The 17,265-nt window shown below is 37.1% G+C and overlaps 1 protein-coding gene across 2 annotated transcripts in view; it reads right to left on the bottom strand.

Annotated features, from left to right (window-relative positions):
* glra1 (glycine receptor, alpha 1) overlaps positions 1-17,265 on the bottom strand; it is a 47,887-nt gene that overhangs the window by 19,616 nt on the left and 11,006 nt on the right. Inside the window, exons 3-6 of one of the 2 annotated variants that reach the window (XM_058396154.1) lie at positions 14,126-14,164; positions 7,432-7,499; positions 4,038-4,261; positions 247-329 (exon numbers count right to left, since the gene is read on the bottom strand). In XM_058396154.1, coding sequence (XP_058252137.1) covers positions 247-329; positions 4,038-4,261; positions 7,432-7,499; positions 14,126-14,164 — 414 coding nt within the window. The remainder of the gene's footprint in view (positions 1-246; positions 330-4,037; positions 4,262-7,431; positions 7,500-14,125; positions 14,165-17,265) is intronic. The other variant, XM_058396155.1, reaches the window with a different exon arrangement.

Genomic DNA, 17,265 nt, shown 5'->3' on the forward strand with positions numbered 1-17,265 from the left:
CAAGAAATATATTTTGCTAAGTGCCCAACTCCTTGAATCTGCTGCATCCCTAAGGACAATAACTAAAATAAGAGCGAAAGAAGGAGCAGGCAATAACCTGAGCTTGCAGCATCTCTCCACACACTCGACTTTAAGGTGCACGTAAATTACTGTGCTCCTCATTTCCTTCTACAAGCCAGCAAAACATCCATCTCTGAGCCAGTGAATAAATCTTCCCCAGCATTGTGATGAGCAGGGCATACTTACAGCTCTCCAGCTGCATTATACAAGTCTGCACGTCCATCGGGAAATTCTTCAGGTCCATGGGACAGGCTAGAACCAGCGTTATCCTGTTAACAATCAGATCAGGCAGTGCAAGCAAACATTACATTCTAAACACAATTCCATCTCTTATCTTTCACTTTTAGAGGTCAGAACTTACAAACAAATGCATTACATGTAACCAGTGAAACCCAAGTGTTCAGCAGTCATTCTTATACATGCAGCTGAAGTTATTTCTCTTGAACCTAATTTAGTCTAGAAATTAACTTCAGTGAACTTCACACACTTTCTACTCTCTCAGGGTCTGTGACAGCATCGCTACCACAGAATAACAGCTATTTTTCAGCGTGCAATCGAAGTGTGCACCAGCCCTGATGCAATTTAGAGGGTGTTCCTAGCCGAAAGCAGTCTGATTTGAAGTGTTCATTTGATGATGCCAAGTTAAGGGATGATGAAAGTTCTTACACATTACCTTTCTGCCCCCAAAGCATAATTTAACCCCTTAAGTTTATAGGGGCCAGGCGTACATTCCACACTCTGAACCACAAACTTTCCATATGAGTACATGGGACTGCAGAAAGGTACATTTTTCATAATGTACTGGAGTTTACTACTGTAAATACAGAACTGTCCAGGTACTAGTTCTACATTTACTTCAGACTACTGCAGAAAAAAGAATAACTTTTATTATTCTTATTACAGTTTTGTTATTTTCTCTCTAAAATATGCCATTAGTACATATAATAACATTAATGGCAATTTTTAATAATAGAACATTCCATCAGTTTTCCATTGGATTTGATTTTTCCAACTGGTGGGCTTCACGAGACAAGCTAAGCCACCGTTGTTTAGTGATGTATAAAGCAATAAATAGGGCTGTCATAAAGCCATCTCTTCCTGTTCCTCGGTCCACATGTACACCATATGGGCGATCCGCTTGGCAGCTTGTGATTACAGTTAGCTCTACAGGTTTCCTGTCCTCAAACATTGGGGATAGCCTTTTCTCATCTTGTCTCATTTCATCTCTTCATCCTTAATGAGTGTATTTTTAAATGACTAGTTCACTTTTTTCAAAGTATACTAATAAACACCATTTGGCATTTGAGTTAGCTTTTCATATCAGACTTGCTAGTTTATTACTTAGCATCCTCAGCATGCTGTTTGCCACAACTTGCATTTTTGTAACTGTTGGTAGCAAACAGTTTCCCTTTGGTATACCATATGATGTTCATCGCAAATTCTGTTAATTTAGCTGCGTATTTGCTAACATATAGGCTAGATTTGTTTTTTCCTTTCAACAACAGACCCTTTATTCTGTTCATTTTGGGTTGGAGTTTTTTCCCCCACTATACACTGAGTGTGTCGTCTAAAGCACTACACTGCAAGACTCATGAGCTGCTGTCTGAATCCTTTAAAAGCCAATGATAAGCATCAGTTAAGTTCCAACTTTTCTTTGACCATCTAAATCATGCAATGTCTGCCTCGGACACTGACTGCGCTGCTATGAGAATATAGACGTGCTAGTCTGGCAGATTCAAATCCAATCTGATTCAAGTCCTTCAGTTCAAACACTTGGCTAGTTTTCCACATCTGGAAGAAGAATTCATGATTTGGTGGAAGATATGGCTCAGCTGAAATCAGTGACTCAGAAGATAAGACCATTCAATTTAGAGAGTCTGACTTAGATCCTGCAGCAATCTCTGACAAAGCTTTAACAGTCTGAGTAGTACTGGATGTTAGTAGGTAACCTACAGCCCCAAATGTGATCTTTCGAACACTGGTTGCAGCAGAATTCAATATGCCACAGGGCAAGGATTTTATTGAGAAGTATTAGGACAGGCAGCTCATCCATGTCCGACCTCCATGCCACAAGTTCTAGCTAATATAATAGATCCTGAGCAGGTCAGGTTGGGCCACAGGTCTGTTGTTGATGCCTGTATGTCATTGCTGGAATTCTCAACAGATGAAGCACTATAGCCCGATGCTAAATGCAGACACACTGACAATGCTCTGCTAAGAGCTTACAATATTGCACTGTGTGTGACATGCACTTGTTACACATTAACAGTGTTATTTTCTAATAAAGAGAAGTTGTGAGGGAGATCATCAACATATACGGTGACTCTAGGCAGTGACAACTGGCAGCGACTTCTCCTGATCATTGACGAAAAGTTATTGTTCTGAATGGATTAATTGTACTAATGTATTAAACGTAAAAGTAGACATCACAGTTCAAAACAAGTGGTTTTACTCATATCCTGGTTCAGAAGAAAGTTTGTCCAGTTCAAGATTTGAGAGGGTTCATCTGGTTAAAAGACATACTCCCATTTTGTATGTTAAGGTGGTCACATGAAGTTCAAGCAGAGAAACCTTAAAACTGGCTCACATTGGTGGACGCTTGAACTGATTATTTTCATGTTCCTATTGCCCCAGAACAACAATGCTTTCTGAGGTTTTCTTAAGTGAGTGAGAAAGCAGACTAGTACATCTGAACATGGTGAGGGCTTTTTATTTGGAGGACTATCCTGAAGATTGCAAGGCACCAAGTTACACTCCCAGTCTCAGCTCTAGATGCTTCAGCTGAACCATGTGTGCTGTGAAATCTTCTAGAGAGCAACATTTCTTACAGCGCCCACTCATTATCAAGTTACTGGCCAGTTACAAACAACAGGCTGTTTAAACTAAGAGATTTAGTCAGAATTCAAATCTGTCAGCCAAGCATATGTGTATTACCCTGCAGTCACCCAGGAAATGGCTGAGTCAGACATACCATCCTTAAGATTGTCAGTGGTAAGGAAGTGGGCACATAGCTTATGCCCATTATTGTCTTTCAAGAGATTCAGACATTGTCTGTAATATGGTTAGCAGTTCTGCATAGCCAGTACAATGTTGAGGGCAGTCGGACCCATGTTCAGAAACCTAAACGTTTATTTGTTTAGAGAATACCAACTTCAAAAAACAAGTAAATGAAGAGCTGTGTATTTTCAGGATTCCCAACTAAGAACAGCAGACTCAGTAGTAAACAGTACACGGTATGAAGAGGGAATACACACTCTAAGCTTCTTAACTGTACACGTTAGACACAAACTTCAACTATTTAATTAGTACACTTGGCAGAATCTAAAACGCTTAAGAGAGAAAACAACTAATGGTCTGGCAAACAGCGCACTTAAAAGAAAACACAGTGAGAACCAAGTCAATGATACTGTACAAAATCTACTACGAGCAAAAGTCACCATGACTACAGAGAATGAGTTTAACTACCTGGAACCTACTAACAGTAAAACTCCAAACAGTAAAACTAAGGCTAGCAATCACCAGGGTGCTCAGTATTGTTTAAAAATAACGCTTGTGATATCAGAAAAGAGAACTGTCTAACACAGAATGGAAATAAGAGATGGCTATCTGTAGCTTTGAAGGGCAGAACACCTGTAGCTTTGACAGTACTCACAAGCTCCTGTTGGTTTGGTCAGGGGATTAAATTCTGCCTCAAGTAGTTTTGGATAAACATAATTTTTTAATTGAAAATGTAAATGTATTTGTATTCAATATAAAGGCATACGCTTACAAAAACTGCAATACTTCCCAAATTCAAGTACATACATGAAAAATCATTGCATGCTTTGAAATGATTATTATCATATTAGACTTGTCATAAGAAATGAAAATTAGGGTACAAAAAAATAAGCAATTAATCAGCCTGAATAGCCCAAATATGCAATTCTGATTGGATCCAGCAGTAAGAATTTATATCTTGATAATATAAGACTTGTCACCTTATGCTATACAACACATTCCCGTTTTTAGAGATCCTCAGGAGCTTGTTGTCAGTGGTAACCTCATGGAAATTGGCCCCCTTTTCATTGGCAAAGAACAAATCTGGTTTCCAAATGGAGTCCAACATAGAAGGGTCAAGGTCGAGGGAGTCGTCAGGGTATTCACTGTAAGCCAGTCGGGGGTCGTTCCACTGCTGTCTCAGGAAAATATTCACCCTATAATCCTGTAAGACAACAACAGCTATGTCAGCAGAGCAGAGGTGAGAGGAAACTCAGCCATTTCATTTTAGCTACCATCAGTAACACTTTGAAACTAACGCCACTAACAAAGAAACAATTGTTTCTGTTTGTTTTTAAATTAAGGAAACCATGTTATCTGGTTGTTTCAGAGTGCAGAATTATGCTGTGGTGTTAAAAAGTCTTAAAGTATAGCTTACGTATTAATAAAGCTTGTCACAAATGTTTTACATTTTTTAACTAAAGATACCAGAAAAGGTTGATTAGAGGATTTCTTGCTTCCAGGAATATTTATTTTGGATTTCCTTAAAAGCTATTTTTATTCTATAAGGAACCTTACAGATCGTGATTTATTAGCCATTATATATTGTTGCCCACAATTAATGGATTTGCTCATTTTCCACCACCAAACTTCTACATTTACTGAACTAATTAATTCTGTTTAATTTTGTTATTTATCACTTTTAGGTCACATACTTAATTAAATTAAATAAATGAAGAGTTCCCAAAACCACAAAAAAATCACCTTAAGAAAGACCTTGATTTCCCACGTTGCCATGGCAGTGGGCATGAGCAAAAGACACGAGGAAGATAACAAATCCCATCTATACACATCCCTACTAATTAACTAGAGTGACAGCTTTATTTGAGAACAATTTCACTAGGTAGTTTTCACACATTTTGTTCCCCTTTCAAATATTACAATATTTATTGCAAAAGAAAACCTACAATATTGCAAAGCAACCTCTTCTCAGTACTGTTCATCTCTAAACACCACCGTGAACACGTTTGGTTACTTGATATTTTGATATTGAAATTTATTTGACAAATTGGAAGCTTAGTTGGGCTTAAAGGCTGGCAAAACTGTTCACCATGGATACAGGACTCCAATAAAAACAGAGGTAATTTGCACAAAAAAAAAAAAAAAAAAAAAACTTGTCATGCTCTCAAAACCAGCCATGCAGCTGTATCATTTCTGGCAGTAACAAACCTTACAAGTATGGATGAAAATATACCAGGTGACCTTTGCAATAGCAATCAGCCACAACATTTCAGAGCAATTATCCTAAAGCAAGACGAAAAAATATTTCGATAGTGTAGGATCATCTGTTTCAGGTTATTAGATTTGTGCCTCCAAAAAAACAATCAGAACAGTGCAGATGGAATAGCAACCCTCATTGATTTTTACCGTGTCAATATTTCCCTTTATAATAAACAACCCATGACAACTGTAAAATAACAATCAACTTCTTGATAATAAACAATCTGTGGCCACTGTGAAATAACAGAGCATCCACATCCAGCATGACGTGCACACGTTCCTACAACATTATCACCTCGGGTGATTTATCAGCTTCTCTGACTGCCGACGTCATGGTTTGTACTGGTTTAGGAACAAACTAGGATATTATGCATTTTAATTGTAAATTCTTCTCTCAAGTCTACCCTGGCTATCTGGCTGTCCATTATTACAACCAAACTCTGGACAGAGAATGAAAGCCTAAAGGAAAGGGTACCCTTTAGAGTCATAGCTTTTTTTTCTTTCCAACAGAATGATCTAGCAAACAAGTATGGAGTGGGCACGCATTCATCAGCATAAACTAAAGCGGGGAAAAAGGGCCTCATATTTCCCGCTATGATTTCTCCAGGCTAAGGAGACTGATTTATGACAACAGCCAACACATAATGTGATTCAAGCTCAAGGCTAAGATCCCTTTCTGACGGTGACAGATTAGAAAAAGTTTGGCTGTTTTCATGACTCTACTTCAACTACCACTACTAACAAATGAGAGACTTCCTGGATTTATTTGCAATCTCTCTCTCTCTCTCTCTCTCTCTTTTCTACTTGAGAAAAAGAAGAGTGAGTGAGCTAATTAAATGGCCAGTCAACCCCTCCCTGAGCTCCAGACATCCTAAACAGTGTAAATAATGTGGCTAGCGGCAGTCCAATGGGAGTTGCTCGTCCCAGTGGTGGTCAGGTACTGTTTGATCATTACAGCACAAATCACAGTTCTCAGCAGCCCAATCAGATTATCGATGTAATTCTCGTTTGCAGCACCTTGCTCCTCCCGCTCGTTTGAACATCACTGTCAGTGACTTAGATCAATTCCTCTGGCTGTAGAGGAGAAAAAGAGTGGAAAATACCGCATTTGTTTTGCATGAGCTACTCCTGTGTGCTGCAGCAGTTTTTGGTCAGTTCAGCAGTGGCGGAGCAGTACAGCTTGGCTCATTCAAGCTTTGGCATCGAAACCACTTGTGTAGCTCTGCTGGAGGCATTTGAGAGAGCTCTAAAGTGCTTGTGAAAGGGTGTGAATTGTTTTCTGCAGGCTTGTTTCAGCACCAGCCACGGTGTCCTTAAGTACGGCTGTGATGTCATATTTACTACAGAACTTTTTTTGATTGTAAAACTGAATTTGTAGTTTATAGGAATTTTTCACACCGCTTTTTACATTTATTTATTTATTTTGAGTATCATAGTGTATAGTGTCTGTGTCGACTCATCACAAAAAACATGTTGGATTGTATGTTTATCCAAATATTGAGTCATATGGTTTATGAACACACACACACACGGCTACACGGCTTCATTTTACATTCATAATGCATTTTAGACAATTTGTCAGTGTTTTCTCAATGCCTTTAATCAACATTATGCTTGATATGTAATTCTGCATTTGTGCCAAATTTCGGTTCTACTGAGAGAACTTCATACACACCACAGCCAGGGAGAACAGTTAGCACATGCAAAAATTCTCATTAAACCTTTTTAAACCAACCAGCAACTTCACCTGCCAGAAATTATACTCTTTTTTTTTTTCTTTCATAAAAAAGCAACATTATAGAGATTTTTAGAGTTATACACAAAAGAATACAATTACATTTGTGAATTTTGAAAAGACATAATGTCACAAAGCCGATTATCTGCAACTAGCTCCTGGAAGCATGAGAGGATTCCGAGTATCTCTAGGGAAAAAAACTTTAATATATACATAATATACACACTGTACAAAGGGCACATTTTAGATGTATAGTTAAAAGTTTAGATTGTATTGTATTTTCTTTAAATGTAGTTTATTTTTTCAAATCAAGACAATCTGTTCTCTGTAAGTTGCAAGATATTTGATATTTTTTTACGTGAAAATAATATTTTTCTCACCATTGTTGTTTCAGCAATGGATCCAAAACTGTTAATAAAAATGTTGCATGTTACATTCACAGGTGGACCTGTAAAAAAATGCAAAAAGAACATATCAGTCATGTCAGGCCAAGTAGGTCATAACGATCAACAAATGAGACAGATTTATTTAAGGTTTAATATAATATAACAAGCATGTAACTTACCTGATGCTTAAGCCAAACAAAAGTCAAACAGAAAACCATTTATATAACGCGTTACGAAGAACATTATCCTTATAAACATTATTTTCCAAGGTGACAGTCTTTGCTCAGCTGAGGTAGGGTACCTTAAAACCAGATGAGCTAAAATAAATTCCACCGAGAGGACAGTATCAAGGTTAGAGAAAATAATTCAATGTTGCAGTGACCCCCCTCACTGGACCTGAATAGTTGCTCGTACAAGCATTAATCAGATTAGACCGTGAGCGGAACAGACTTTCAATGAAACCTGGGCTATGCTGTAAACAAGCAAGCCAATATTATTTAGATGATTCGTGACGTCCATGTCTATTGTATAAAGCATGTCTGCCAAGGTGCTCTCTTTTTTGGGGGCATTATAATAATTAAAAATAGTCTTTGCCAGACAGACATGAGTCGTTCAACATAATTCGTGTTTGCGGCAAAAGAAATGAAAGTAAAGATCGCATCATCTTTCTGTACATAAAATTCAGAGTGACACATCTCATAAATGCCATCCACCTGTTCCAGATATCTGATATAGTCACACACAGGCTTGCTGAATATCCTGTTAAAAAAAAAAAATCCAACGTTCTGCACACTGTCCAAAGCTATAGAGCATCTCAGGGTGCTGAATAAGTAGATTACTGGAAAGTAGCATCTATCAGTTTGCAAAGGAGTGCAGGTTTCATCTCTATTAGGCGGTACATTTCCCCCAGGAAAAAAAATAAAATAAATGAAAAAGAGGATACAGCATTAAAATTAACTGTAGCTCCATTGCATAGTATAAAATACAAGTATTATTCCTTCAAAATAAAACATCTGAGTCAGTGTCAACATGTTTTAAGGCCAATTTCATGTATGTGTAAGCTAGGCTTCTTATCCTTACGCAGTTTGCGCACTCCCTTTCACTGGCTAATGTGCTGCTTAGAATAATTTGTCTTTTCTTGACATTCCTTGGCTTGTGTGACGCAGTGCTGGGGAGCGCTAGCGTCCTTGTCGCCTCTGCGGTTCATTCCCCACCTCCTCCAATGAGAAGAGAGAGACCGTGCTCATTAACTGTAAGAGCGGGGTGACTCATCACCCGGAATGATTTGTTTTACAACATTTTTTGCCAAATGATCTGGGCAAACCTGCAAACACACACACACAGCAGCCATAAAAGGAAGAATTTTTTTCTCATCCTCTGTCCCAGTGAATCGAAGCCTCATTTCGGTGGCATATCTCCACACCCTTTTTGCAGAATGACGGTAGTTAAGAGGCGTCCCACGTTTCACTGCGCTTCCATATATTGCAGGATCATAAACACAACACGCTCGCTCTTAAAGAGCAGTTTTTGCCCCTCCGAAAAGAGACCTGATCAGAGAAAGCTTAGATTTGGAAGCGTCATTGCTGTGGGCTATAAGCAATTGAATTCCTCAAAAGCACAATGAAGAAATTTAGAAATTCATTATTCTGATTCATTCCTGCAGTCACTTTCCCAGCCTCCTCCTGGGCGAATGCAACCTTCATGGGTTGCAGACAAATTACATAGTTCCTCACAGATGCAAATATACGGGAGAGAGTGCCTAGAGACCAATCACTATAAACCAACACTGCAACCCAGCAGCAACTCAGTGGCTTCTTTATAGCTACAGAACACACTGCGTCAGCCAGCTCATCAATACCAATGTTAGCACATAGTAAAGCATTAAGAATGATATCAAACACTCAACACCATCTATCCCTCCATCTCTTTGAAGGAATATCATGCCTGGCCTGATGTGACCACATGACAGCCCTCTAAAAGCAAAGCAAACAAATTTATTACAATAAACTGGCACTCAGGATGCCTCTCGGATAAGTGGCTTGCCACTGAAGAAAATGCGCCACATAAATAAAGAAATCTTAATGATATTGCTAATGTTAAAAAATCCAGCTGCTCTCAGCAGAATCACAATGCCCATGGCACATTAAATATTCATATCACCCAGGCTGTACCTAGAAGGTGTTGGCAAGGCAAGTTTTTATTGAACTAATAAACAGGATATTGCCCACATGCATAGACAAGTGGAGCACAACTCATTGTGCCTTCTCTGAAGAAGAGGAGAAAGCTGAGTGCTCTCCAGTCGCTTTACCCAGAACTCCATGCCGCTGTATGTCAACACTGTGTTAAATGTCAAAGGTTTTGTTTTTTCTTGATAAGCACCTGAGTTGACTCAGAGCACAGAGTGGTTTTTAATTTCAGGCAGCATCTGTCATATAGAAAAAAAATATAAATCAATCGGACAGAAAGACATGGCTCCAATTCAGGCTCAGTTTGGCACAAAAAAAAAGGAAACACAAATCATATAATCACATTTTTCCACTGCATCAGAAAGTGAGGGATTTGATGTTAATGTGGGAAAATCCATACCAGATATTTTTCCACAGATTCTTAAAGTGTCATTCATTGTGAATCACATTGAATGTGGCTCTCTAGTGTGAACCTGACAGGATCTTATAATGCCTTTCTGTGAAATACAACTACTGCAGGATGTCTTAAAATCCAAACAGCTTTCCTCTGCAAACACAGCAAAGTGTGATCACTGCGGGTAGACACCGATCTTCATCCCTCCTGCCTGAAATGCTAACGCATTCGACTATTTTGGGATTCTGTTTACACCACAACAGCATCCAGATAAAAAGCGAGATTAGGACACAGCCTGACCATCCATCATTGTACATTTCATTCAGCTAGAGGCAACCCCCACCATTAGAAAGATTGTATTAAAATTCATAAAAGCAGGGTTGCTGTGGGCCAGGCTGAGTGAACAGTCTTAGCCTGCAACGTCATACTCCTGAAAGTAATGACAGGTTGCTAAATCACCAGAGTCCCTTTGCTGCCCCTGAGGCTAGCACTGACTGACATGGGGACATGACAGCCTTGTGCATGGAGAGGGACATAAATCAATAGGAGGGCCATGGCATGCAGTTCGGGATAGAGAACAAATTGACTGCAGTGTGATTATACTGGCTTACGAGCCTAGTTTTTTTCCCCCCAGATCAGATGAAGGATAGGACAATGTGGTCAACAATGTAGTGGAGATGTCCAAGTCTACATTCACGGTTTTAACAGCGGGTAAACATTCTTTGTTGATTCTTTGTTGAACAGATGAAAAACAATACAGTTTTATGACTTTACAAAAGATACAGCTCTTCTCCATTTGAGACTGGGGCAGCACAGTCCCTTTAGTAGCCTCTTTATAAAAATAAAATGATACAAGTAAAACAGAATTCTTGCATTAATACCTTATTGAGTCCACTGCATTTAGGCCTAAATGTGGCTTAAAAATAAAATTCACAATTCTCAAATTCTTGAGTTTTCAAATTCAGGAGACAAGATTACAGAATTGGAAATCACATGAATAAGAAAGAACATTTTAATCTGGCTATTAACCACCAGTCTTACAGCCTATAGCAGAAGCTTTGCACTATGCTGTGTTTTTACTTTACCACATGACTGAGAATCATCATCTCTTAGGGGAGTACTGTAGAGAAACTTCCCTTACCACTATAGCAGAATTATATCAAATATAAGTTCCTTCATAATGCAAAGAAATGAATAAATGCAAAAAAATAAAATAAAATAAAAAAATGAATCTGTCACACCTTTGGCAAAGTCATTATCACTCAGTATGATTTTCTCTGAGCTTAAAGACCACTTAAAAACACCGATGGTTCACAGAAAAAGATGTATATCTCCTAAAACAGAAAATGTTCCCCTGTGGCACTCATCTAATCTGATGAAAACAGCCTGAAGCAATCAGTGTAACTCTTAGAGACATATAACTTCTCTTAATGTTTCACTGTCATGATACTCTCATGTGTAATTTATCCTAATTATCAAGTGATAAATGGTGCATCACAATCAAAATGAAAATGCCATGACGCGTTAAGGCATTTGACTTTGATGCAACGTATGCAGCAGCGTGATGTGCGCTGCATTGACATTTATTTTAAAATGAAGTATAAGGCATCAAAAACAAAACAAAAAAATCACTAAAGAAAAAACAGGCATATAAACAGAACTTCCTTGTTTTTATTACAGATGTCATATTGCTATATAATAAAAGTGAGTATTAAATTTAGAAACCAAAATCAACTTTATTTTTCAGACTTTAGGACAGCCACCCAATACTCCCCTTCCCCATTCCAAAGAGAGATTCCTTGATTATTCACGTCCATCATTACCCAGTATCTAACACTTCTGTAACCATCAACAGAGGTCACTTTAAACCGAAGACAAACCCGAACATACTAAAGTAAAATTATTATCCAGAAGCCAAAATAGAATGTACTGGGATAAAAGTATTAGCCAAAACCTAAAACAGAATTTACTGAGGTAAAAACATTAGCCAAAAGGTAAAACAATGTACGGAGGTAAAAATAAATAAATAAATAAATAAATAAATAAATAAATAAATAAATAAATAAATAAATAAATAAATAAATAAATAAATAAATAAATAAATAAATAAATAAATAAATAAATAAATAAATAAATAAAATAGGCAGAAGCTAAAACATAATGTACTGAGGTTAAAAAAAAATAGTCAGAAGCTAAAACAGAATTTACTGAGGTAAATTATTTAAGCTTGAAACTAAAATAGAATTTACTGAGGTAAAATGTTTAGCCAGAAGCTAAAACAGCATTTACTGAAGTAAAAAAAAAAGAATAGCCATAAGCAAAAATAAAGATTACTGAGGTAAAAATGTTACGCAATAGTAAAAACAGAATTTATAGAGGTAATATATATTAGCTAGATGTTTAAACGGAATATATTGGGGCCGAATTAACCAGAAGCTAAAACATTATTTACCAAAGTAACTGTATTAGCCAGAAGCTAAAACAGAACGTACTGAGGTAAATGTATTAGCCAGAAGCTGTTCATCCAGAGGTCAGCAGCTTGTAGCACTTAAGCTTGTTTGCTAAATTCTAACACTAATTCAGTGAGCAGTGACAGTATTTCCCCACTGAATTCTTTTCATAAATTTTATATTAGAAATTCTCAGGCATTTCTCTAACATTATATATGTTGCATAATTCATCTAAAGACAGCCTTTTCAGACCAAACCAGCAGACTGCACACTTTTCTGCACAACACAGTGCACTGATATGATCATGATCATATTTGTGGAGATGCTGAATGAACAGGCAAAAAAAAGGTTTTGCATCTTAATTAAATCTGCTATTTAAACACCCAGATATCTTACTTTCCATAACCACCCCCAAAATAGTGCTTTTTAAACCAGTGCAGAAATGTCACTTTAATGATAAATATATGTGCTATTTCCAGGAGCATTTGTGAAAGTTGCTTCTGTAAGGCCTGGGGTAATATTTTGGGGAGTAAATGATAATTAAAAAACTGCATGATGTATGAAGAATAATGCCCACTAAGGCGATTTGTGGATGCTGATGCAATGGCCATCCATTTGATAGCACTGGCGCACTGAAACATATCCCCAAGGCTCTGCATTACTCAACACCAAACTGTTGTGTCTGGGAATGAGCCATGTATACAACATCCTGAACCGTTCTTGATAAAGCTAAATAAAAGGAGTGTAATAAGGCTTCGGTGCCAGTGCTGAGCCGACAGGGCTAAGACTGCAGTCGGTGCTAAATCTACTCCTTTATTTTCCTTACACACACACACACATATACACACACACACACACATATATATATATATATATATATATAGATATACATACATATATATACATATATATATATATATATATATATATATATATATAGAGAGAGAGAGAGAGAGAGAGAGAGAGAGAGAGAGAGAGAGAGATCAGATATCACACTGAAATGAAATTTTTCCACTTTCCACAATTATCTATTTAGAAAAAAATCACTGGTGCAGCTTTTTAAAGTCTTAAACTTTGAAGGTATGCAACATTCAACAGAGCTAGTTATAAGGCCCAAACTAGCCATGTCTAGACAGCGGCAAGAATTTGAGGGTGCCTCAAGAGCAAACACCAAAATGCTATTATCCACAGAAAGGCAAGACTTAATAGCAAACTGATTTCCCAGCCTAGAGCAAATGTTTTGTGAACACTGAGCCAGCTGAAATGCTGCACTACTAAAAATTACCTACTTTAAAACAAGCCAGTACTAGACTATGCATTTGTAAATGTTTGGATAATGTATGCAAGTTCTCACTTTCACTTACAGAAAATAACATAATTCAGAATAATTAGTCCATCAGGATAATTTCAGGTCACACACAAGATTAAATGAAGAGACTGAAGAAAGAGAAAAATCTGGATCAACATGAATATATGTAGATACTCAGCCATAAAACAAATAAACACACTAGCACACGTCACCTTATACTGTTACAGACCACTATATGCCAGAAACCTCGCACAGTCTAGCCACTGCTTTTTATTATATTAGAGGGACGTCACTCCAGGTGCATTAACCACTAAACTTGATTAGTCCTGGATAAAGAAAAAGGAAGTACCTTTCTTGTGAGTACCATCCGATTTGGGGCCTTGTGGGTCTAATGAAAAAAAGATCAGGATTAAACATATAATATTCTAACATCAATATTGTTATGCCGTTATTTTCTCTGCAGAAACAACAACAGAACAGAGAAAAGGAAACATAAGAAGCGTGGCCCAATCCTTCAGCTAGTTTACTTTACCATACACTTTGTGCTTTGAAGTGTATGGCAGGGAAGACTAAGGCCAGCATACTAAAGGCAAGAGCAGGTAGGATGCACTTATCTGTCCAAGAAATCAGCGGGCAAGGAGAAGAGGTGATGCAGAGAAATGAAAAGAGGGGTGTGGGGGTTTGCAATGCAGATCTCATTACAGGAGGCAAAGGTAGGTTAGCAAAATGCACTAAGAGATGCAAGTACATTATAGAGAAGGGAAAATGCAAAGACTACATGTCAAACCGGCTTCAATGAGCTTTGTGGGTAGGTTTTTTCCAATTTTCTTTGCTGATAAATTGTGAAAAAAAAGCCAATTCTCTGAATTCTTTCCATAAGGCTCCTTTACTTCCCTTTGGTAGTATATAATCCCATCAGATAGCAGAACTGTGTCAAACAAAGTGAAATTACGCTGAAGTAGAGAAAGCATTCGCAGTGAATGCTCAATACAATCTGTAGCCTTCCTTCCCTTCATCAGAGCATGTCATCTATCAGATAAAGCCATTTTCCCTTACAAATTTCAAGCAGACACTAGTAGAGGTTAAAGCTCAACCATTTGTCTTTTAGTTTGAAAAACAAATGTATCTTAAATCCAAAAATCTTTCCAAATTCCCATTAGCACATTTGCATGTTACAAACTTGCACTAATATTTTCACAACTATACTGCAGTATAGTAACACAAAATGGGTGCATTGTACCCTTTGTCACATCGATTATTAAGTGCAGAACAACAGTGAATTTCTTGATGAAAATTAATGACTCTAAAATACTAAAGTAATAATATTAAAGTTTTTCTTTAAAAAGACTAGAGAGAGACTTATTTTCCCAATTGTTGAACAAAAGCAATTAAGTTGGATTTTATAGGAAAAAAAAATATGCAATTTCTGTGCACACAGTATATATATTCATATGCACGTGTCTATACTCCAGAAAATCTCATACATCTGTCATGAAAGGCAAATTTATCATTATCTGCCTGGTGAGGAATGGAAATCTGCCTGCAGGAAAGATTCTTGTTGACTGCAGTAATCCGTCTGTGTAACTTGCAAGGGAACTCAGTCGTAAAATGAACTGCAATTACTTGGCATAAACATGAACTGCTGCAGACAGCTGACTTAAGCTCTGTAATGGGAGGCATTTTTCCTTCTATCATGCTACCTGACCAGCAATCCCCTGTGCCAACATAATCCTGTAGATTCAAAGAGGCTTATCCTTTGTGAGGGGGATCCGTATGAACTATGTGAGTCTCAATACCTCTGACCCAGCTTTGACTGTGCATTGTGAAAAGCTACATATTATAGTCTTTTACTTTTATCTGGAGAAAAAACATATAAAGTCCTTTTATAAATGTCAACCAACAGCAGTATCAGCAGATGCTGTTGAAAAAACCTATTCAAAGAGGCAGTACATAGGAGACATAGTGAAATCATCACTGAAAATTAAACAGTGGTTTTTTAGCTATGCTCATAAGGTGTTATCGTTTTCCTTATTGTGTCAGTTAAATTTGTGATTCTACCAGAATTTAGCTAAACACTTTTTCAATTAGACATTTTTGTTTTAAAAACTTTCGTTGTTTGCTCAGAATTACACTACTTGTACTATAATTAAATAGCATACATCCTATCAGCATTGATTCAAGCAGTACTGTGAACTTAGGGAGCTTGAAAATATTTGAAAATGGTTTTCAGATATTTAAAAAAATACATAAATTAATTAAAATTCATTTTTCTGTAATGCTTTCTAGGGTTCGAAAAATTCAGAACCCTAAATACAAATCCCAACAATTTTAATTTCACAATATAAAATAATAATACTTGTATAATAATAGAAAAATAATAATAATAATAATATCAAAAGTGAGTAATCCTGGAAAAAGTAAACACATTCAAAGTGGCTATAAGGCGGGTTAAATGCTGATTTTGATGAGTCTGAAAACATCTATTTTACCCTGGGAAACCTTTCACTTAATTTACATACTATTTTTATTTTTACATTATGCATTTCATGGATTTATGTTTAGGGCCCTAAATCTAAAATCTTACGGTTCTGATTTTTAAAATCTGCAATCTTACTACTAGCAATTAAAAAAAAGGAAATGTATTAAATACACCACAGGAAAAAGGATTTAATGTGATGTGTATAGAATTCATATGTATTGAAATACCTTTTTTATTTTTCAAGTTTCATATGAACTCCGTCACAACTACACCTGTGATTACATTTGTAAGCCGCAACCATTATTACAACCATTCATATACACACTGGCATAGTTCCATACTGGGTCCCAATCATGAACCTTCGAGTCAGCATAGCTGAATTGCAGCAGCCACGCATGCTGACTTCAAATTTGAGCAATATCAGTTACAGAATGAAATTCCCATGGTTCAATAGTGTCTGCAGTCCTGAGAGAGTGGGAGCTTTTATAACAACTTAAAATGTGTATAAAATGTTAAAATCAAATTTACTCTGCTCCCTTTGTACTGGATGATTGCTCTATCACACTACATATTTACTGGCCTGCAGTGTCTTTGCAGCTGTGCTCTGGCCTTTTCATAGCCCATGAGAAAATAACAATATCTCTACTCCTACTGTATGACTGCAAGTGCCGCATTGGAGATATGGTTTAAACTACTTTCTGCTACTTTGATATGTTGGATAGATTACATCATTTGGCAGGTGGAAATCCACCAGAGAGACACCTTTAGCAGTGCTATACACTTTCTTTTTAGTTTTAGCTTGGTTTTAGCATTCTTACATTAGGAATGACAGATTCACTCAGTGTACTGTATCCCGTGGCATATCAGCGAACTACATTGACTTTGTAAACAAATAAAAAAAACACAGGAACAAGTCTTCAGTTTCCGGCATTATATGTAGTGTACACAGCGTCTCTTTACAGAAGCTCTCATCAATCAATTAAAATCCAATTACTGAGTGCAGATAGGCC

Source organism: Hemibagrus wyckioides, linkage group LG08 (assembly GCF_019097595.1).
Source record: "Hemibagrus wyckioides isolate EC202008001 linkage group LG08, SWU_Hwy_1.0, whole genome shotgun sequence".
NCBI lineage: Eukaryota > Metazoa > Chordata > Actinopteri > Siluriformes > Bagridae > Hemibagrus > Hemibagrus wyckioides.